The sequence below is a fragment of the Ceratotherium simum genome, unplaced genomic scaffold, assembly GCF_057802395.1.
Source record: "Ceratotherium simum simum isolate JZ-2026a unplaced genomic scaffold, ASM5780239v1 HiC_scaffold_47, whole genome shotgun sequence".
Taxonomy (NCBI): Eukaryota; Metazoa; Chordata; class Mammalia; order Perissodactyla; family Rhinocerotidae; genus Ceratotherium; species Ceratotherium simum.
The window spans coordinates 45,788-67,099 of NW_028261263.1; the positions used below are offsets into that span (position 1 = coordinate 45,788).

The 21,312-nt window shown below is 52.1% G+C and overlaps 1 protein-coding gene and 2 long non-coding RNA genes across 11 annotated transcripts in view; 1 reads left to right on the forward strand and 2 right to left on the reverse strand.

Annotated features, from left to right (window-relative positions):
• Positions 1–233: 233 nt before the first annotated feature.
• Positions 234–5,809, reverse strand: LOC147911203 (uncharacterized). 2 transcript variants are annotated; one of them, XR_015551442.1, is made up of 4 exons: positions 5,434–5,809; positions 4,232–5,300; positions 1,687–3,752; positions 234–823 (listed from the first exon to the last, which is right to left on the reverse strand). It is a non-coding gene; the product is annotated as an uncharacterized LOC147911203 (long non-coding RNA). The 2 variants fall into 2 exon arrangements; XR_015551441.1 differs by having other exon boundaries at positions 1,687–5,300.
• Positions 5,810–5,821: 12 nt separating this feature from the next.
• LOC147911204 (uncharacterized) lies at positions 5,822–12,444 on the reverse strand. 2 transcript variants are annotated; one of them, XR_015551444.1, is made up of 4 exons: positions 11,716–12,444; positions 6,888–10,232; positions 6,634–6,715; positions 5,822–6,028 (listed from the first exon to the last, which is right to left on the reverse strand). It is a non-coding gene; the product is annotated as an uncharacterized LOC147911204 (long non-coding RNA). The 2 variants fall into 2 exon arrangements; XR_015551443.1 differs by having other exon boundaries at positions 5,822–6,715.
• Positions 12,445–13,383: 939 nt separating this feature from the next.
• LOC147911205 (uncharacterized) overlaps positions 13,384–21,312 on the forward strand; it is a 32,543-nt gene continuing 24,614 nt past the window's right edge. For 3 of the 7 annotated variants that reach the window (XR_015551437.1, XR_015551438.1, XR_015551439.1), the window contains exon 1: positions 21,193–21,306. Coding sequence is in view for 2 of the 7 variants with exons in the window: in XM_087428428.1 (XP_087284554.1) it covers positions 13,458–13,564; positions 13,966–14,075; positions 14,748–15,175; positions 15,596–15,784 (834 nt within the window). In the remaining 5 variants the exon portion in view is untranslated. Of the gene's footprint in view, positions 13,565–13,965; positions 14,076–14,747; positions 15,176–15,595; positions 15,785–21,192; positions 21,307–21,312 lie in introns of those variants that run through there. The other 4 variants (XR_015551434.1, XM_087428428.1, XM_087428429.1 and 1 more) reach the window with 3 other exon arrangements.

Sequence of the window (21,312 nt, forward strand, 5' to 3'; positions counted from 1 at the left end):
CAAAACAAAAACAAGAAAGGGTAGAAAGCTGGAAAGACAAACCACAAACCGGAAAGTATTCCTCATAACACAAGGCCAGGGAAAGGTTACGCATCCTTGGGGTCCAAAAAAATGCTCGAAAGTCAGAGTTTTAAAAAGAGATAAAGAGCAAACACATTGAACGCCAACGAGACGTGATACACAGGGGCAGCATGTGTCAGAGATGCTCGAGCTCCCCGAGGGGGAGATGCGCACATGGAGACAGTGTGGAGAGGGCACTGGGCCCCATCATACGGGCTGGGTTCCAGTGTGGTGACGACCAGCCCTGGTGACAATGTGAGGAAGCAGAGGCCCCAGTAGACCCCTAGTGACAAGTGTTAAAGGACACTCCTCTCTGGAGACCAGCCTGCAGGACACATCGCAGTCCCCAGAGGCACGCCTGTGCTGGCGGTGCTGATCCCAGGACTTCATCCCACAGAAATTCCTGCTCAACTTTTCAAAGATGTATTTTCCAGACTATTCATCACAGCACTGGTTGCAATAGCAAGCAATTGGAAGGAACGCTACTGTCCATGGCGAGGCGATGGGATCCATCCGTCCCATCTGTAAGACCACGTATATGTGATATCAGCCGGGAGACACGCATCTACGAAAATGAATCTGTGTGTGAGAGAGAGACAGAGACAGACAGACGGAAAGAGAGAGACAGAGCCAGAGAGATACGCACCAAATTGTCCATGGGGTTCAGCTCTGGGGATGGGAATTGCCACTCGCTTCTCTTCTCCTTTAGGGGCCTGCGTGATGTTTCAACTTGATAGAATGTGCCTCTATTCCTCTTATAATTCTAACAAGATTAAAATCACATGGTGAATGTTATCCATTTATCACTCATCTTTGGACTGAAGTACATTATTTAGTTTTTCTTTGTAAAGGTTATTATTACAAAGACAATGAACGTTTATTATAGTAAAAGAATGAATTCTAAGGGAATTAAGAATTAAGTGGAAACTCAGGAGTGCCCTTAACAGGCAGTGTTCACCGTTTCAGTCCTTTGCCTTTGTATGCACGTGTGTGTGCACGTGTGTGCATGTGCCCATTCAGCTGTGTGCATCTGTATGCACATGGGTATGTCTACGTGCAAGTGTGTGTGGGTGTGCACTTGCGGCTATCGTGTGGGAAGGACTGCAGGGGGTGTGCTCTTCTGGAACCTGATCTCCCCAGGGCTGGACCCTGGCCAGTCAATCCTCTTCCTCCTCTGCGTCGGCCTCAGAATTTCCTAAGAGCCTCTGCTGGGCAACACGGATCATTTCTGATTTTTCACCCCCGTCATCGTGCTGAAAGGAACACCTGCATCCATAAATCTCTACTTCTTTAGGACCGATCCCTAGAGGCGGAGATTCTGGCTCATAATGTAAACGTGATGTTAAGGTGTTGGTCACAGTCTCTGACACCCAAGGTCTCCTTCTACGCTGTGATCTTGTTTGGGAACAGGGAGTCCAGAGACCCTGAAGCAGAGACCTGAGGGAGGGAGGGAGAAGGAGGAGAAGCTAGGATGCATGGGATGAAGGTACCTGGGGTGATCTGCCCAGCTGGAAGGCCCCGCTCCTGTTCCTTCTGGCCCTACAACTCCCGTCACCCCTGGTGCCGCCCCTACCACAACTGACACCGCTTTGGCCTTGCCCATGCCCCTCCTGCTCCCTAACTCACCTGAGCTGAGCAGCCTGGCCTGCCATCCAGGACAGATGATGATGAGGGTCTGGACACTCCTGCCTGCTCCCTCTCCCTCCAAGCACAGAGCCCCATCCTCAGTAGGGAAAGCACATCTAGGGCAGTGCAGTGAGTCACAGGGACCTCCTTGAACATGCTCCCTCCAGGGGGAGTTCTCAGTTGCAACAGCAGGACCCACTTGAGCTTGTGTGAGCAGAAGTGACTTTGACAAGACACAGTGGAGGTGTCATAGAAGGTGCCAGAAGGTCAGAGCACGGGGCTGGAGGCTTTGGAGAAGGTCATTGTGCACAAAGCACAACTCAGGGTCTTCCAGGTGTGCTGGCTGCCTCAGGCGCTGTGCCAGCCCCATCCCACATATCCAGCACATTCAGCCTCTGCGATGGAGGGGCCCTGCTCAGTGGAGATGAGGGAGAGAGCCCTGGTGACCTCGGAGAGGCACTGCCATTGGAGCCTCGGTTTCCTCACCTGTGAAGTGGGGTGGCAGCCGACCTTTCATGGTGGTGTCAGACAAGTTCGCTGAGGCTGCACCTGGAGTGCCCTGCACCTTCTCAGAGCTCAACAGCTACTAGCTCTAATGAAGAGGAATCACGGGAGGAGAGATGGGGCTGGGTCCTGGATCCCCACCTGGCTGGCTGACTGCCGTGGGACGAGATGGGGTGGAGAAAGGCATTCCAGAGGAACAGCGGAGTCAGAGCGAGTAGGGCATGCCTGGTGGGAGATCAGAGTGGGCAGAGGCGAAGGGCCCCAGGGGGCTCTCAGTGGGGTGACATCAGCAGGAACAGCTCACGGTGATGAGCACTTACCGGGGCCTCTGTTCTCCTCTTGAGCTATCTCCTTGAATCCTCCCCACAACTCCTTGGGGGAGGAGCAATTATTGTCTTCATTTCACTGATGAGGAAACTGAGGCTCAAAGAGACTTGCCCCCTCTGTGCCCTGCAGAGTGGCAGAGCCGGGATTTGAACCCAGTGCCTCTTAGACCCCATGGGGCCTGCCTGAGAAGGGCTCCCACATGCTCAGGGAGGGACCTCTTTTCCTTAAAGTTCTGAGAACTTTTGGTCCTGATGCCCAGAGAGACCTCACTCTGTGCGGGGGTAGGCTGGTCCTTGGTACTGGGAGAGCCCACAGCGCCCACGGCTGACCGTTCCCCGGCCACCATACCCAGCCCCAGGCAGATGGAGTGACCCTGTGCCTTTAGTTCAGTGACGACTGGCGCCCAGAAGGGTGCAGGCCCCAGGGAGGCCAGGACCCCTGAGCCTGAGGAGGCCGCAGCGCAGGACAGTGGTTTGGAATGATCCCAAGTCAGAGAAACAGGGGTCCTAGTCCCTACTCAGCCTCTTTCTAGCTGGTGATGCAGGTGAGGCTCTCAGCCTCAGTTTCCCCATCTGTACAATGAGGAAAGTAGGCCAAGTAGGACTTGGCCTACTGATGGGCTGTTGGGAGACTTCCCTGAGGAATGGCTTGAGCATCTCTAGCCTGGTGCCCGGAGCGTGTTAAGAGCCCCCTGCCAGGCTGTCACAGTGGTCCTCCAGGGCGCAGGGTCTGGGAAGTCCCTCCTCAGGTTCCCTTCCTGCTGCCCTGCTCCCGGGAACATTCAGCATTGTTTGAGGAGGAGCTGAAGAAGATCCAGGACCACACTGTGTTGCAGGTGATGGAGGCTCAGCGCTGGAAGGACAGCTGGACATGCTCCATGCCACCGTCCAGGGCTTGTGCTGTGACCCCCTGTGAGCCCGCCACAGATAAAGTCTCCTCCTTTGTGGATCCAGCTTCTGTGGTTTATTCACTTATTGCTTCATTCACCCAGTCATTCCTTCACTCATTCCCTCACTCACTCACTCCTGCACTCATGTACTCATTCATGCATTCGTTCATTGTTTCACTCACTCATTCAGCCAATATGCGCTGGTCCCTGCCATGGGCCGAGCACTGTAACTTCACCAGTATGACCCGACGTGGTCCCTGCCCACCTGGAGCTCACATCCACTGTGTGACCTGAAAGAGGGCTGTCCCTCGGGTTAGCAGGGGTGATGAGCACCAGGAATCCACTTCTGAAAGTAGAGGCCACCCATGCAAAGAGAAGAACGGAGAAAACCCACGCTTGGCACTTCATCGACAAAAACAATAATTAAAAGTTAAGAAAAATAAAGATAGCCTATATTTAACAAAATGTGGGTTCTAATCACAAGTGTGCACTCATTCCTACAACCAATGAGAAGTAATCCAGAGTGGACTGGGTATTTGTAACACATTTTTCTGGCCAATAATAGCATTTCAGTAAACATGTTCCAGGGCCTCACGATTTTCCTAAGGCCTCTGTGATCCTCCAACACTTAAATCTTTCTCCTTGGAAGCCTCTGTCCTGTCACCCTCCTTGTCGAATGGCTCTTCCACTGTTCGGGGGCCTACCCTGCACGGCCACACTCGTCAGTGACTCTCCACGTTGTTTGGACAGGCTGCCCGCGTTCCTCCCTCAGCCTCACGAGCTCCTGTTTCTTTGGGAAGGTCGGTGTTTTCACTGGGTGATCACCTGGCATCCTTCTTTGCAGCGGTTTGCATCTTCCCACGCTGTGTCTCCTCTGATGGCTCCGGGAGGCAGGCCTTTTGTCTCCATCTTACAGGTGAGGAAGCTCAAGTCCAGAAGGCTGGACGACCTGCTCCAAGTCACAGCCAGCGTGGAGACTCGGCAGGGTTTGGGCCCCCAAAGCAGACAAGGATGTAGGGCAAGTGGTTTGTTTGCGGGTGATGGAGGAGGCCCGAGGGAGGCCATGGGGAAGGGAGCCTGGAGGAGGAGAGCCAGTGCGGGGCCTGACGAGGGAGCACTGAGGTGAGCATCCATCCTAGTCCTGTTGGGAGATGAGATCCCACCCCCACTGGCTCTGTCCCCGTGGGTGGAGGATTTACCCCGGGTCATGAAGGTTTCTGTGCTACAGGCTGGCACAGGCTTGCAGGAGAGGAACCTCCCAGTGCAAGAGAGAGCCTTCAGGCAGAGAGTGGATGCAGGTGCTCCAGGGGGACACTGTGGGCCTGCTGGGGACTGGCTCCCAGGGACTGCAGGGACTCAAGTGGGCTGAGGGAACTGAAGGGCAGCAGCAGCAATGTGTGCAGCGGGGGTCTGCACACGTCTCACCCTTATGCCCACAGAAAGGCTGCTCTGCATGACATTTCTTCTCCCAGATGCGTGGTTGGCCCAAACCGCCCCTCCACTCCACACTCCCAATTCCTTTCCACTCATCTCAGGTTACTAGAAATTCAGAATATTTTAGTTGGTGTTGGAGCCCAGAGACTTTTGTTTGTCCTGCCCACGTTCTAACATTGCTGGCTTTTTAAAGATCTCAGGGCTTTGACTCCAAAACAGCAAGATGCTGAGGATCCCAGAGAGCTTTCTGGAAGCAAGACTTTATGCTTTGCAATACTGCCATCCCACCAGCTCTTCTCAAAATCCCTCCAGGACACAGACTCACAATCTTGGGTCCTCAGATTGCTGAAAGGACGCGCCTTCAGAAAGTGATCGGGGTGGGGCGGCAGGACACACCGAATGGTGGAGTGAGGAATTCAGCAAATCCTCTTCCCAGAAAGCAACGATCACACTGGACACGCTGTCAGAAAACAACCAGGTCAGGCCACTGGGAAGAGACCAAATAAATACAACCAACTGAGGAGCATTTGAAGCTGAGGGAAGAACAGTGAGAGTTGTGGTGTTTTTGCCCAGGGCAGGTCCCCTCCTCCTACCCTCAGTGTGACGGCCCTGTGAGCGGGGCAAGCCTGAAGGGGGACGGCTTCACTGTCAGAGTTTGCCCACTTGATGTCGCCATGGGTGGGCAATGCCCGGCCCCTAAGCATTTCTGGAAACAGTAGCCATCTCAGTGGCAAGCTACGTGGAAGATCAACTTTGTAGCCGCCTGAGGTTGGATCTAGAACAGAGCGATGAATCAGCCAGCAAGGTGAGATGGACAACCACACAATGAGATAGACACAGCGGCCTTGATGGGATGCACATAACCCCGGGGGTATGAAAGGTTGTGTGCTTGTGCAGGCCTGTGCCCAATCAGGAGAGACCAGGCAGATGGGGATTGTGGGGACGCTTAGAGACCTGCCACCAGCCTAGGGCCTGCCCCAGGGGTTGCTGCCTCCCAGCAAGTCCAAGTTGACCGACGGGACAATGCCCAGCCCTGTGGAAGGTCCCTGTCCACTCTGGGGCTCCCATGGAGAGAGGCCTTCCCACCTGGAAACTTCTCCCTAGGTCTTCTTCTGAGGCTGAACGAGGTGCTCTCAGGGCAGAGAAGATGGTGAGCAGTGAGGAGAGGCTCGTGAGGAGTCGGCCCTCCTGGGGAAGGAAGCAAATGAGCTGGGAGGGGGGAGTGGTCCCTGCTTGCTCTGGCCTCAGCCCCTCAGTGTACATCTCCCTCCTAGAGGAGACAGGAGCCCAGGGAACCCGGGAGAGCACACCTGGGCCCCGAGGAGCAACACTCCCTGGGAAGAGGATGTGAGCTCAACGCAGGATGAGCCCAGGTAGGAAGGGAGCCTTTCACCACCAGGACCCTCGAGTCAAGGTCAGCGTGCTCTTGCAGGGATGATCTCCCTGCCTGTTCTACACGTCCCTGTGGACCACTGACTGCTTAGGGACTGGCTTCTGACCAGCAGACCCAGCACAAGTGACAGGACGTCACTTCCCAGATTCCATCACCGAGGCCGTCGTTCCCTCTCACTCGCTCTCTTGTGTTCCCTCTTCCCTCTCCTCTTGTTTCCCTGTCTCAGTCTGTCTTACCCTGGACCTGGGGACACACACGGACGTGCTGAGCTCCCCTAGGCAGAGGCGCACACAGGAGACAACCGAGGGAGAGCCCTGGCCAACAGACAGAAAGGAGCTCTGCTCTCAGTCCAGCTGATCCTGACCACGCCCATGGTAGTTAGCTTGACAGCACATCTCACCCTGGTCCAGCCTCAGTGGAGGCCACAGCCCCAACCTGGATGACGCCATGAGCAGAGGCTCCAGCTCAGTTGTGCAGGATTCCTGGTCCACAGAGATGGGGAGAGAGGGAATATTTGTGGTTTAAAGATGCAGGGTGGGGAGCAGAGTTAGTTGTCAGAGAGAAGCAGACAACTCACACCATCTCCCAGTTCCCGGGTCTGGCCTGCCCCCTCCCTCCTCTCCCCTCCAGGCTCTCTGCAGCCACAGTGCCCACCTCTCTAACCTCCTCTGGCCAAACTCGTTTCTGCCTGCGTGTCTCCGCACCAGCAGTGCCCTCTCCCTGGCACGCTGATCACAGGTGAGTGCAGGGCTGGCTCCTCCTGTCATTCTGGTCACAGCAAATGTCACCTCAGTCAGGCCTTTCAGACCCTCCTACCCAGTGAGACCCCAGCCCTCCCTGCAGGACTCTCTTTAGTTTCATTCCAGTTCATGCTCTTCTCTTTCACGTGTCTCTGATTTTGTGTTTTCGTCCATCTCTCTGCAGACTGAGCTCCTGGTGGGCAGGGACCGCTGGGTAGATTTCAGCACCACCCTTGGGCCCACCAGGGCTCCTGGCCCAGGGTGAGGGCTTGGCACATAGCTGCTGAATGAACAAATAGGGGCATCTTGGATCCCTCCTTCCTGCTTTTGACCTGCTCCGATGGTGGAGATGAACGCTAGTAATAGGAGGTGCAAGTGGGTCCTGAGGTAGGGGAGGGTTGGCATGACTTCTGCATGACTCCTCCTTTCTCCAGTTGCTCCAGCAAAGCTCAGTGGGCACCACGGACACAGGAGGCTGCCACCTGACGGCCAGCACAGGAACTGCCGCCTCAGGCCGGGACACCACAACACCAGACAGGCATCTATTTCCTGTGGAGAAATGCCTATCCAAATGCATTGCCCATTTTTCATTGGGCCATGTGTATTTTTATTGTTGAGAAGTAAGACTATATTATATATTCTCAATAGTAGATCCTTATCAAACATGTAACGATTTGCAAATACATTCTCCCCTTTCGTGATCTGTCTTTTCACATTCTTGATAGCGTCTTTTGACACACTCAAGCACTCCTTTTGGTGAAGTTTAAGTGATCTGTTTTCCCTTGGGTTCCCTACACTTTGGGTGCCACACGTAAGAAACGATTGCCTAATCCAGGGCCATGTTTCCTTCTAAGAGCTTTACAGTTTTAGGTCTTACATTTACATCTTTGATTGTAAGAAGATGTAACATTTTTGTATGCGGTGTGAGGTAGGGGTTCACCTTTATTATTTCACATGTGGAGCTCCAGTTGTCCCAGCACTACTTGTTGAAAGATTATTCCTTCCTCATTGTCTTGGCATCTAAGCTAATTCTATAATCTGTGATTGTTGGGGGTAGTTTAACTTTCAATTGCTTAAAAGTTTTCTTTACACGAAGGTTGTTTTTTTCTGCCCTTGTGGACTTTCACCCACTGCATATGTACACTGGTCATTAGTGAAACAATCATATCACGTATTTTGACCAGCCTTTTCTTTGTTTGTGTTGGAATGTAAGTCCATACTCTGTTACTCCCTGATGGCTGGGTACACCACATTGCGTCATTGTTCTGGCCTGGATTATTGCAGTAGCTGTCTAACTTTTCTCTGCCTCTATATTGGTCTCCCCTAATCTATCCTCAAGGCAGCAATTGGAGTGACCCTTTAAAACCAATAATCACACGCTGACATTGTAAAATCTCTCCAGGGGTTCTCCATTTCTCTCAGGGTCAAAGTTGAAGTCCTTATGATGGACTACAAGCCCAACACAATCGGTCCCACCCTCTCTCTGACATCATCTTTGGCCAGTCGTCTCCTGTATCATTTGCTCCAGTCCCTCTGCCATCCACTGTGCTCCTGGTACATGCCAGGCACTCTCCCACCTGAAGACTTGCACTGTTTGTTCCTTCCACTTGGAGTCCTCCTCCACATGATGATTTCATGCCTCATTTTCTACACTGTCTTTAATTCTGTGTTCAAATGTCATCTTGGTGACGCTGTATCGACCATGTCATTTAAAATACAAACTACCCCCTTGCCCTGACGCTCCCTATCCAACTTGTTCGCCTTTGATTTTTCCCCTTAGCACTAAAACCCTGTAAAATAATGTATAATTATGAGAATCAGTGTTCAATCAGGACAAGGAAACCAATCAATTGATTGAGCAGGGATAGTTTATATAATGAACAATTACCTATAAATGTTCAAAGAGAACTATAGAGAATAGCCCAGAATTACAGTAGAGTAGTTAAGAAAGAAACAAATTTGGGAGGAGACCCCCTCGCCAAGACTGTGTTCAGGCCTTGTTGGAGAAGGAATGATCGCAGCACAGGGATGGGGCAGAAGACCGTCATGCTTCCCAAGGCCAGTACTGGTCCCTGGTCAGGGCAGAGCTCAGCAGGTAGGGAACGGCAGGCAAATAGGAAAGCCTGTGCCCTCCCAGGGGCAGGTGGGCTGAGGCTGGGATGCTATAAGATTCACTGGGATTCCACTTGTGGGGGTGCTGCTGAATCTCCCTAGGAAGCCATCCAAGGGGATCCACTGAACCCAACGTGGATCACCCACTGTGGATGAGCCCCTGTGGACACCCCTGAATTGTGCCACGGCTGCTTGTGCCGCAGGAGAAAGTGAAAGGAAGGAATGGAAGCACCCCGGAATTAGGAAGGAAGGCCCTTTGTCCCAAACCTTCTCTAACAAAGCTTAAGCCCTGCCAGGTGCAAAAGAGACATGCCTATTGGGTCCAGCTCCATTATTGCAGAACAGACAATGGAGGGCAACACACTGATGTTGTTATACAGAGGCAATCCATTGATAACTGGCACCATAATTCCCTTCTTATTTTGTTTATTTTCTGTATTCTATGCTTTTACTTCCAACTTGCCTCTGTCAAAGTAAGATTTTGAAGACAGCATATGGTTGTATCAAGGTGTCTAATCTACTCTGCCAATCCCTGTCTTCTAATTTTTCTATTTAGTCCATTTCTATTTGATATAATCATTAATATGTTAGGGCTCGTATGAGTTCCCTTGGGCTGCTGTACCTAAGTGCCACAAACCAGCTGACTAAAACACAGACTTTCATTCTCCCAGAGTCCTAGAAGCAGAAGTCTGTGATCAAGTGAGATGGGGAAGGCAGAATATCCAATAAAGAGTATGTTAATGAGAAGGTCACCATCAGGGCCACTCAGACTCAGTCTTCCTGAAGACCCTCCATTAAAGAGGGTGGAAACATCTCAGACTGCCCCATGGAGAACAAAAAGCTTAGGACATTTAGCCCATCAGTTACCATCTCTAGTGACGTGGTGTGTGAATTCACCTGCACATCTGCTTTCACCACGTGTGTCAGGGGAAGCAGAGAAGAACAGAGGGTGCGGGCACTGAGGTGGGAAGCTGGGAACCTGTCAGTGTGCAGGAACAGCAGCTGCAGTTGGGCTGAGGGGGTGGGTCATCAGCTCTGTCAACCACAGTCCACCCCTTGCACTGCACTGATGCACTCGTGCTCCAAATCCAAGCCGTTCTGGCAAATTCTGGAACTGAGGCTTCAGGGTGGGAGCTGACCATGATCTCTAAAATAATGAAAATAGACGGTTAGTGGAACAAGCTACAGTCCCCATTTTCCAGTTGGTCTTGCGGCCTTAATCGGTATTCACGTTGACTCCTCTCCTACCCCTTCCACATGCCCCTCAGTCCCAGCCAGCATGCCCTCTAGACTTGGTGTTTGTTTGGTGGGGCCATCAAGACCATCTTGCCCCCAAATGCCAAGGAAAGCCCAGACTTTGTCCCCTTTAGTGAGGCACCTGAGAAGTAGCAGCACTGAGAAGCTGAGACCACTCTGAGATTCAAAGGACAAGTTGCGAAGTGTCAGCACAAGTGGTGAGAGCTAGAGCTGTGGAGTAGGGGCAGTCCTCATGGTGTGGCTGGTGTGAGGGTCTCCCATCGGAAAGGGATGCAGCCATCCAGAGAAATGCCTCAGGGCATGGGGTTCGGGGGCAGGGATAGCTCACTCCTCCTGCCCCGGTGTCTCCCAGTGGTGTCTACCACCAGTTGAACACATCCAGTATCCAAAGGGAACACCGTTGGAGAACTCTGTAGAGTTCACCTGCTGGGGCACAGGGCAAGATGGTGGATGATGGGCAGCCCCTGGAGAGTTCCAATCGCACCAAGTATAGGGTTCACGGGGTCGCCTGGACTCTCAATGATCTCTGCATGTCTTCCACCATCTTTTTCGAGGAACGAACTACATTTGTCAATGTCACAAGATGCTTCTTTCAGTGACTCCATATAATAAGGGAAATACCAGGTCTCTGCGGTACAGTCAACAAGAACAGGGACAGGAAGAGCTCTCACACTGATACAGAGGCTCCAGCACGTTTACTAACCTCTGGTCCTAAAGTACACTGGCCTCGCCCTGTCCCACTCCCAGGAGGGCAGGCTCTCTGCTCAGCAGCACCTTCCGAGCTGGGAGTTAATCACTGGGTCATGCCCGCACCCTCAGTGCAATCCCCCAGGGCTTATTAGGGAGCGCTCATGATGATTATTCAGGGAGTACTTGGGGATGAGCGACACACGGTGGTGTCCAATCCCGGGCCAGAGAGGCACAAAGGTGCCCTTGTGTGGCCCAGCCCCTGCGGACAGGCTCTGGGTCAGCTGTGGGTCTCAGGGAAGATGATTCAAGCCCAGGAACTACAGGGTCAGGGAGGGAGAAGGCCAAGTTCTCGCTCAGGAGGCAGCGGGGCTGAGGCCAGCAGAGCCTGGTGCCCAGAGACGCTCAGCCATGAACTCTGAGCACAGCCCTGCACGTGGCCTCTTTGTGCCTCACTCGGCCCATTTATCCAAAGGGAATGAGATTTGAGGCCTGTCTTGAGGGACACGGAGGGGGGTCAAGGCTGAGGAGGGAGGTGAAAGCGCTCTGGAGAGTCGGGGTTCTGCAAGAATGGAAGTTAAGGCAGTTGCACAAGTGTGGTCTTGGACAGGCTCTGATGGAACCTGGTCCCGGGCCGCACTCCAGGCAGAAGGAGGGGAGGAGCCCTCGTTCACGGAGCCTTGTACCTGCCAAGGGAGCGGGCTTCACACGTCGTCCCAGCAGAGCCTCACGGAGATCAAAGCGATAGAAGTTGTGGGTCCCCTGTCGGAGAGGAATGCTCTGAGGCTCCGAGAGACTCAGTAACTGGTTTACTCCTGAGGGAACAGAGAGAGGTCTGAGAGCACCGAGCATGTGGGAGGAGCTCCCCATACAGTGGCATCGCCCTTGTGAGACAGGAATCAAGCCTCTACCTTTGGGGAACTTAAATTCTAACAGGGGAGGCGGGCGGTGAACACGCGTGTGAAGAAATGAGCAGCCAATCCGGAGAGTAACGAGTGCTCCCTGGGAAACACAGCCCGGCCCCGGGGTCCAGAATGAAGGGGTAGGGTAGCCATAGCGCTCCCTCCTGTGGCCTGGGGAGGCCCCTCTGAGGAGGTGATATTTCAACTCATCCCGAGTCCTAAAAGAGTGCCCCCACCCCAGGAAGATCTGGGTGAGCATCCCAGTCCCTGGAGGAGCAAATGCAGGGGCCCCAGGGTGGTGAGAGCCTGGGCTCTGGGCAGCCTGTGGGACTCGGCTGATCGCATGCCGTGTCTCTTTGGTTCTAAAGCTCAGGCCCTCTCCCCTCAGCAGCTGGCGGGGGCCCGTGTCCAGAGAACTTGCTGAGGGTCCAATCCTGGGCTCCTGGGAGGAGCAGGGGTGGGAGGGAGGGAAGCAAGCCCTTGGCCTTCCCTCTGTGACCGTAGTGCAGACACGCACACCTGCCCATTCTGATAACATCCTCCTCCAGATGGCTCACCTGGAGTGAGCGCCCTTTGAGGTGCAAACGGGATGGCAGGATCAGTCTTATTATGTGGTTGGCACTTAACTCTCACTCGTCAGGTTCCAACAATCATGACAGTCCACCTTCCCTGATGCAGGACTGGCCAGGATGCTGGGTGGGAGGGGTGTGGTCTGTGCCAAGTGTTCACGGGCAGGAGCTGAGCTGGGTATAAAGGGCAGCCCTGTGAGGGGCCCGCACAGCCTCCTCCAGATGCCCAGTGACCTGCTGGGGGCTGTGAGCGCAGAGCCCTGGAGATGAAGGTTCTGTTCTTGCCCACCACCCTCGGCCCGATCACGGCCCTGCAGACCCAGGACCCCCTGTTCTTCCCCTTGGTGAGACAGGGTGTGAGCCTGGGGAGGGGCGGGGAGGATGGGTGTAGGGGAAAGATGGTGACTGGCTGTGAGTGCGCAGTGACCAGGGGCCCTGTCCTAGGAGGTGTCATTCAGGGTCGAAGTTCTGACCCTGTGCTCCCTGCAGACAGCGGTCAGAGGGGGCAGGAGGGCTCTGTTCTTGTGTTTTCAGATAGTGCAGCTCCTTGAGCACAGAGGCTGAAGCAGGGGAGCAGGTTCAGCTCAGGGACTGTTGAACTGACCTCCTGGGGACCCCAAAGGCACTGAGGATCCTGTGAAGTGTGGACTCATAGGGAGCTGTGGCCTGGTCCCAGCAGAGAAGAGATTCGTGGGGTCTCAGACAGCCCTGCCTCTGTTTAGGGCTGGGAGCCCTGAGTGCTGGGCTTGTTCTGACCGAGCCCTGGGGTGCGGATGTGTGGAACCAAGCCGGCCTGTGGAGGACTGCAGCCGGGGTGCTGGGGATGTCTGGGGATGGCTGCAGCCTGCGCACCAGGGAGGCAGGCAGGGGGGGTGAGGAGGAGAATCTGGGCCGTGCCCTTGCTGGGTTCACGGCCCCCACCCTGCTCAGATCACAGGGACATGGTATGTGAAGGCCATGGTGGTTGAAAAGGACCTACCTAAGGAGAAGAGGCCCAGGAAGGTGTCCCCTTTGATGGTTACTGTCCTGGATGGTGGAGACGTGGAGGCCATTTTCACCTTCATGTGAGTGTCCCTCCTCCTAGGGTCCAGCTCTCTCCTCCCTCTCCCCCTCCCCAGGCTGTGGGGTGGCCCAGAGCAGACCCTCCTGGTGCCTCTTCCCATCCCAGTTTGGCATGTGGGTAAAATGAATGTCCCCCGACCTTGAAGGGACAGAGTCCCAGGCGGTGGGGGGTGACAGTGGAATTTGTGGGGACACCAGGGCAGAAGCCCATGTGCCAGGTGAGCTCAGGTTGCCTCAAGAATGTTTCTCGAGTGCAGCTTCTCCTGCCTCCTGTTTTCCAGGAAGGGGGAGCAGTGCCACGAGGGTGGAACTGAGAGGCACCAAATGTTCCCTAATGTGGTCTCGAATATTTTCTCCAGGAATGAAGACACTCAAGACCCATTTTCTCTCCGTCTGTCCACAGATGGGGGCAAGGGCATATGGACACCCGGGAGCTGTCAGTGAAGGACCACCACATCTTTTACTGCGAGGGCCAGCTTCAAGGGAAACTGATCTGCATGGGAAAACTCATGGGTAACAGGCTGCTGTCCGGGTCCTCTGAGATCCGCCTCTCCTGACCCAGCCCCACAGTCTCCGCTTCCAGAAGCCAGTAGAACTGGTTTCAGCCCTGGATCTGGGAAATATGAACTCCCTGTGGCTGTCTTTCTGGGCCTGGCATGGTTTGCTGTCCTGGGGCGGCCAGTCCGTGCTCCCTCGGTGACCTGACCACTCACAAGGTGGATGGGGCCACAGCTGTAAAGTGCGACTTCCTGGGGCCTGGTGGTGGGGCCAGGTCAGCGTGGGGGAGTGTGCTGTTGCTGAGAGAGGCCTTCTCGGGGCAGTGACCCTCCAGGGTGGGGGGAAGTCCAAGATTTCTCTGGCCAGATGGTAGCATGGTTCCTTCAGGTCACGAGGTTCTTCTAGGTCAGGGGTGTGACCCTGCAGGTCGGCTTTGGGAGTGGGCCCGGGACCCCAGGGGCTTTCAGTGGCTCTGGGTATCCCCATGGCTATCCCCCTTCCTGGCAACCTGTCAGCTGGGTGGTGGCTTGTCTACTCTGTGCCTGTTCTGCACCCACCTTCAGGCTGAGCCCTCCACTCCCGGCCTCTGCTGCTCCAGGGCAAAGCCCCCCAAGTGCTGGGAGGGGCCATCTCCTCCCGGAGTCTGATTCCTGACAGCCCGGGCTAACCTGGTCACCTCACCTGCAGGCAGAAATCCCGACTTGAACCTGGAAGCCCTGAAGAAATTCCTGCCGCACAGGGATTGCCACAGAACAGCTTCACGCCTGTCCAGTTGTGTGAGCAGACAATTCTGCCCATGTTCCCTGGGTCCACTCTGCATTCCCCACTGTCCCCAGTGTGCCTCCCTGTGTTTCCTCCAGGTTCCTCACTTCACACTGTGTCCCTCGTGTCCCTCCTTGTCCCCCATGACCCTCCCGCCTCCTCGCCCATCCCCTCCACGGGGGAGACATCAGCACTGTGACATGGCACAGGGATGTCAGGGCCCCACTCTGGGTCTTCACTGTCGGTGTCTGAGCTGCGGCAGTGATGAGGTCTGTGTCCTTGTCCAGGGCATCTTCTCACTCCTGAATTCTCCTTGGTTTCTACAGAAAGCTGCATTCCTGAAGGTGACTAGGGTAAGTGACCCTTAAAGCAAACAAGAGTCCTGGGTTCAGTGGGATGTCAAGAGCACCGGGGCCCCCCAAGCTGCCGACAGGAGGGACCTCTGTCTGATTTGTCCGCTCTGAGATCCCCTCTGGGACTGGATCCTCACTTGGGATGTCTGTCCCCGAGCATCATTCCCGAGGCATTTAGGGACTCTCTTCTTTTGTCTAAATGTCTGTGTAACTCAGGAACAACGGGCTAGGGCCTGTCCCCTACCATACCGATGCACCTGGTGGTAGTGGGATCCTGCCCCCACGCAGCACCCCTGAGAGCTTTGCACCTGACTCCCTTGGCAACCCGACATCTGCCCCCACCCTGCAGCCCTGAGAGCCCCATGTCTGCCCCTCCCACCTCCCCTTGTCCTGGACTCACCCACCCTCCCTCCTTTCTAGGGCGGGGGCACCAGAGCTCCACAGCAGCCCCAGGGCGGCACCACCAGAACCTCTTTCCTGCAGGACATGGACGGAGCTCCTGCCTCTGGGGTCTGGGCTGCTCTCCCCTCCTGCCACCCCCACTGCCCTTCCTCTCCCAGCCCTGGATCGACTTTCCTGGTTCCATGTAAAGAGCTTCGGCAATTCCTGGTGACTCTGCCTGTCTGTGGGGTACCACGGGTGGGCTGGGGATGAGGAGGACGTGGGCAAGCCAGTGCAGGCAGGATGGGTGGACCCAACAATGCCCTGATTCTCCTTGGTGGGTGGCGCAGTCCAACAGGCATGAGGGTGTGGGTGGAGGAGAGCGGGCTGCAGCTCCAGCTGAGGGTCCTCTGGGGGGCTTTCTGCAGGTCTGACAGCCAGGAAGCTCAGGTTCTGGGCGGTCGCATGGTTAGGGAGAGATGGTGTGAAGCTAACAGGGTCAGCTCCAGCCCCAAGGTGGGGACACGTGTGCAGGTGAGGATCACCTGGCCCATGGCTCCCGACTGGCTGGAGGTGGTGGCAGGAGTGAGGGGGAGGCTTTCTTCGAGGGCACAGGCAGGAGGCCATGCTTCCCCAGGTCACCAGGATGGAGACAGAATCCCAATGACATTCTTCACGGAAATAGAACATAGAATCCTAAAATATAAGGAACAACAAAAGACCCCAAATAGCCAAAGCAATCCTGAGAAAAAAAAGAACAAAAGAACAAAGCTGGAGGTATCACAATCCCTCACTTCAAAATATATTACAAAGCTACAGTAATCAAAACAGCAGAAAAACAGACACACAAATCAATGGAACAAAATTGAAAGCACAGATAAAAAAACCACACGTCTATGGACCTCTAACCTTTCACAAAGGAGCCAACAACATATAATAGAGAAAAGAAAGTCTCTTCAATAAAAGGTGTTCCGGGCCGGCCAGGTGGCACAGCGGTTAAGTGCGCGTGCTCCACTGCGGTGGCCCGGGGTGCGGATCCCAGGCACGCACCAACGCACTGCTTGTCAAGCCACGCTGTGGCGGCGTCCCATATCAAGTAGAGGAAGATGGGCACAGATGTTAGCCCAGGGGCGATATTCCTCAGCAAAAAGAGGAGGATTGGCATTGGATGTTAGCTCAGGGCTGGTCTGACTCACAAAAATAAACAAACAAACAAACAAACAAATAAATAAATAAATAAATAAATAAAAGGTGCTGGGAAAACTGGGCAGCCATGTGCAAAGGAATGAAAGCAGATCATTATCTCGCACCACACACAAAAATTAACTCAAAATGGATTAAAGCCTTGAATGTAAGAGCTGAAACCATAAAACTCTTAGAAGAAAATACAGGCAGTACACTCTCTGACATCAGTCTTAGCAGTATCTTTTTGAATACTATGTCTACTCAGGCAAGGGAAACAAAAGAAAAAATAAACAAATAGGACTACATCCAACTAAAAAGCTTCTGCAAGGCAAAGGGAACCATGAACAAAATGAAAAGACAGCCCACCAATGGGGAGAAAATATCTGCAAATCATGTATCAGACAAGGAATCAATTTCTAAAATATATAAAGAACTCATATAACGCAACAACAAAAAACCAAGCCACCCGATTAAAAAATGAGCAGAGGATATGAACAGACATTTTTCCAAAGAAGATATACAGAGGGCCAACAGGCACATGAAAAGATGTTCAACACCACTAATTATTAGGGAAATGCAAATCAAAACTACAATGAGATATCACCTCACACCCGTCAGAATGGCTATAAATAACAAGACAAGAAATAACAAATGTTGGAGAGGATGTGGAGAAGAGGGAACCCTCGTACACTGCTGGTGGCAATGCAAACTGGTGCAGCCACTACGGAAAACAGTATGGAGATTTCTCAAAAAATTAAAAATAGAAATACCATATGATCCAGCTATCCCACTACTGGGTATTTATCCAAAGAACAGGAAATCAACAATTCAAACAGATTCATGCATCCCTATGTTCGTCATAGCATTATTCACAATAACCAAGACGTGGAAGCAACCCAAGTGCCCATCAATGGAGGAATGGATAAAGAAGATGTGCTATGTATATAGATAATGGAATACTACTCAGCCATATAAAAGAGAAAATTGTGCCATTTGTGACAACATGGATGGCCCCTGAGGCTATTATGCTAAGCGAAATAAGCCAGACAGAGAAAGACAAACTCTGTATGATTTCACTCATGTGTGGAAGATAAATACATGGAGAAGGAGAACAGACCAGTGGTTGCCAGAGAGGAAGGGGGTGGGGAGAGGGCAAAAGGGGGAAAGGTGCACCAATGTATGGCAACAGATAAAAACTAGACTATTGGTGGTGAACACGATGCAGCGGATATAGAAACTGAGATGTAGTAAAATATGCCTGAAATTTACACCATGTTATAAGCCAATATGACCTCAATAAAATAATTGACAGAAGAAAAAAACTGACATAGTAATGAAATTAGCACACTGAAATTGCCAATACTCATTGCTAGTGGGGATATGATTCAAGCTGTACTTCTATCCATTGCTGCTGGCAGTATAAACTGGTAAAACTTCTGGAAAGAAAATTAACAATACATTCCGACAACAATAAAAATATCCTAATCCTTTGACACGCTTTTGGGATTTATCCTAGAGCAATAATCCAAATGAAAGAAAAAGTTACGTATGCACAGGAGACAAATGTCATAATATCTCCAATGGCCACTGCACCCAGCCCCCCAAAGAAGTATGCCACCTGACAACAGGGTAACGCTTAAGTAATTATTTAATAAAATAACTAAAAGAATAATTAATTATGGTAAATTAAATTGATGCTCTGTCATACAAATTTTAAAAACTGTAACTGTGATAGTTGTACCAACTTGGAAAAAAGTTTCATGGAAACGGAAATGATAAAACAAGCATACAAAGCGACACTTACACTGTGATTACAGTATAAATGATGTGCACATCTGAACGAGGACTGGAAGAAAACACTAGACAATGAACAAAGATGATTTCATGTGCTGGTAGGATTACTGAGGATTTACACAAGATCCAATCTTATTTTGAATGGCCCTCCCTTCAGACAAATATCAGACACAAAATGGTTAAATATACAAGCTTGAGAAAGTTTCTCAATCATTCCTCCCTGCACCAATCACATCCTTCTCAAATCAGTGAAAATCAAGCTCCTTTTAGGGGGCACTTGTCTTATCTTTGAAAGCCTCACACAGTTTCCTGTCTCTGCTGAGAGAAAGGCTCACAGCTCCTCTGCTGAGGGGTGGCTCTAATCCTCCACCCAATCCTTTATCTGTTCCTTTCCATGGGAGCCGGGGGTGAGGGAACTGGGAAGGGACAAACAGAACAGTGGCCCCAGGAAGTGATAAGAGAGGTAAGAGTCAAATGAAGGCAGGTGGTTTTAGCCCATGAGAGCCCCACCGCTCACAGCTCCATACTGCACCATCCCAAGGGGGTGTAAGGTCCATTACCTGTTTGCCCAGCTGCGCCCCATCCACCAGAATAGACTTCTCCTTTATCCGTTAGGAACAGACTATGGTCCTGACCACAGGCGACCTATCAGACGAACAGAGGGAAGGCTGATGAGAAGAAATCCTTGGAAGCCCAGTGTCCCGCTCAAGGGACCCAAAGCACGGGAGCATTCCCTACCACCCCTGAGCCCCGAGGGGGCCGGATCCAGGCAGGCTGCCCCACACAACCTCCACTTCTTATTCTTTCTCACTCCACTGCAGCCTGGTTTCTGCCTGCCCCTCCACTGACGCGGCTCTTGCTAAAGGAAAGGGCCAGATGTCCTGAGGAGAAGACCCAAGAGCACCTCCATCCCAGTCCATCCCTGAGGAACCACTCCCTCCTCCACAAGCCTTTCTCTTCCCCATCCCTCTCTTCTGCCTCTCCAGTAGCTTCCAATCTTGTTCCTTAGCTCAGCCCTACTGCTTACCCTTCAGTGTTGGAATCCTTCTCCAAGGTCTGTCTTCTGCCCTCTTCTCTCCTCCTCTTCACGCTCCCCTGGGAGGCTGCATCCGTTTCCAAGGCTTTCCCTCTCACCTCTACACTGCTATCTCCACTCCCAACAACTCTACTGAGTTCCAGACCTGCTTTTCTAACTGCCTAATGAAAAGCACCGTTTACTAAATGCTTATTATGCCAGGCACCGTGCTAAGTCAATAACCAAGAACACCTAATAAGAAACCGAATCTCAGAGAAGGGTGGTAACTTGCCCAAAGTCATCCAGTTAATATGTGGGGAAGCAGAGACTTGAATTCGCATCCATGGGACTTTCAAGTCTGTGCAAGAAGCACTACACTCCACTGCAAACTTAAAAGCAAATTCACTCTCTACCTCCTCCTCGCGTCTCCCTCCCACTCAACCCAAGCCTGCCCCTCCTCCAGGACTCCCCCATCTGAGTTGAGAACATCAGCAGCCACTCATTTGCCGGTGGAGTCAGGCTCCACTCCTTCTGGCTCACTCCCTGGACCTCTTATCAAGCCCCAAATCTGGTCAATCCTCTTTACATGTCTCTCCACATGTCCCTTCTCCCCACGCCTTCCCAAGTGGCCTTCATCACCTCCTCCCCCAACCCTAGAAAACCCTGCATCGCTCACTCTCCACCTGTCTTCCAGCCTATGCCACAGCACTCCCCTGTAAGCATGCCAAACTCCAGCCACCCCGCATGCTCTCAGCAGTTAAAGTCTCCACCTGCCCCCTCCCCTCTGCCATGAAACCTTTCCCACCCTCCATCCCCGGCCTATCTGGTAGATGCCTCTGCCACCTCCTCCAGGATGCCTTCTCTCCCTTCCATTCCACCCCACGGACTTAACAATTCCCCTTTTGGTACTCTTATAGCACTTTCGAGATGCATTCACTTTCGTATTTAAGGATTGATTATAGCTATCTACCAGTCTAGCTGAAGAATTGTCAACTTATTTGTGTTTCGAGAGAACCAAATTTTGGTTGAATTGATTTTCACTATTGATATTCCGTTTTCTGTTTGATTGATTTCTAGCTGTATTTTTAGTATTTCCCTTCTTTGCTTGCTTTCGGTTTAGTTTGCTCTTTCTAGTTTCTTAAGGTGGAAGGTTTGGCTATTGTTGAGGTCTTTTTTCTTTTGTCATGTAGGTATTGAAAGCTACATTACAAGCTTTAAACTAAAGTTTAAAGCTAAAATTATAATTTTGTCTCTAGGCACTATTTAGCTACAACCCATAAATTCGGATATGTTGTATTTCTTCTGTCTTCATTTACCTTCAAGTAGTTTTCAGTTTTCTTTGGAATTTCTTCTTCCACCCTGGAGTTATTTAGAAGTGTTTACTTCCCAAATATTGATGGTTTTCCTAATTTCTTTATTTGTGGATTTCCAATTTCATTCTGTTGTGGTTAGAGAACATATTTTAATTTCAGTCCTTTTAAATGTATTGAGACTTTCTTTTTTTGCTTAGCCTATGGTCTATCCTGGAGAATGTTCTGTGTGTGTTCTAAAAGGATGTGTATCCTGCTGTTGTTTGGGTGCAGCGTTCTAGAGATGTCAGGTAAATTTGGTTGATAGTTTCAGTGTTAATCTATATTGTTTGCTCCTACTATTATGCACCACCCAGGCAGCTTGAATGTTCTTTATTAGCCTCTCATTGTTTTCAACAGACACCCCGGGAGGAAAGGCTGTTTGCTCTGGGTGATATCTGCGTCAGGTCAGA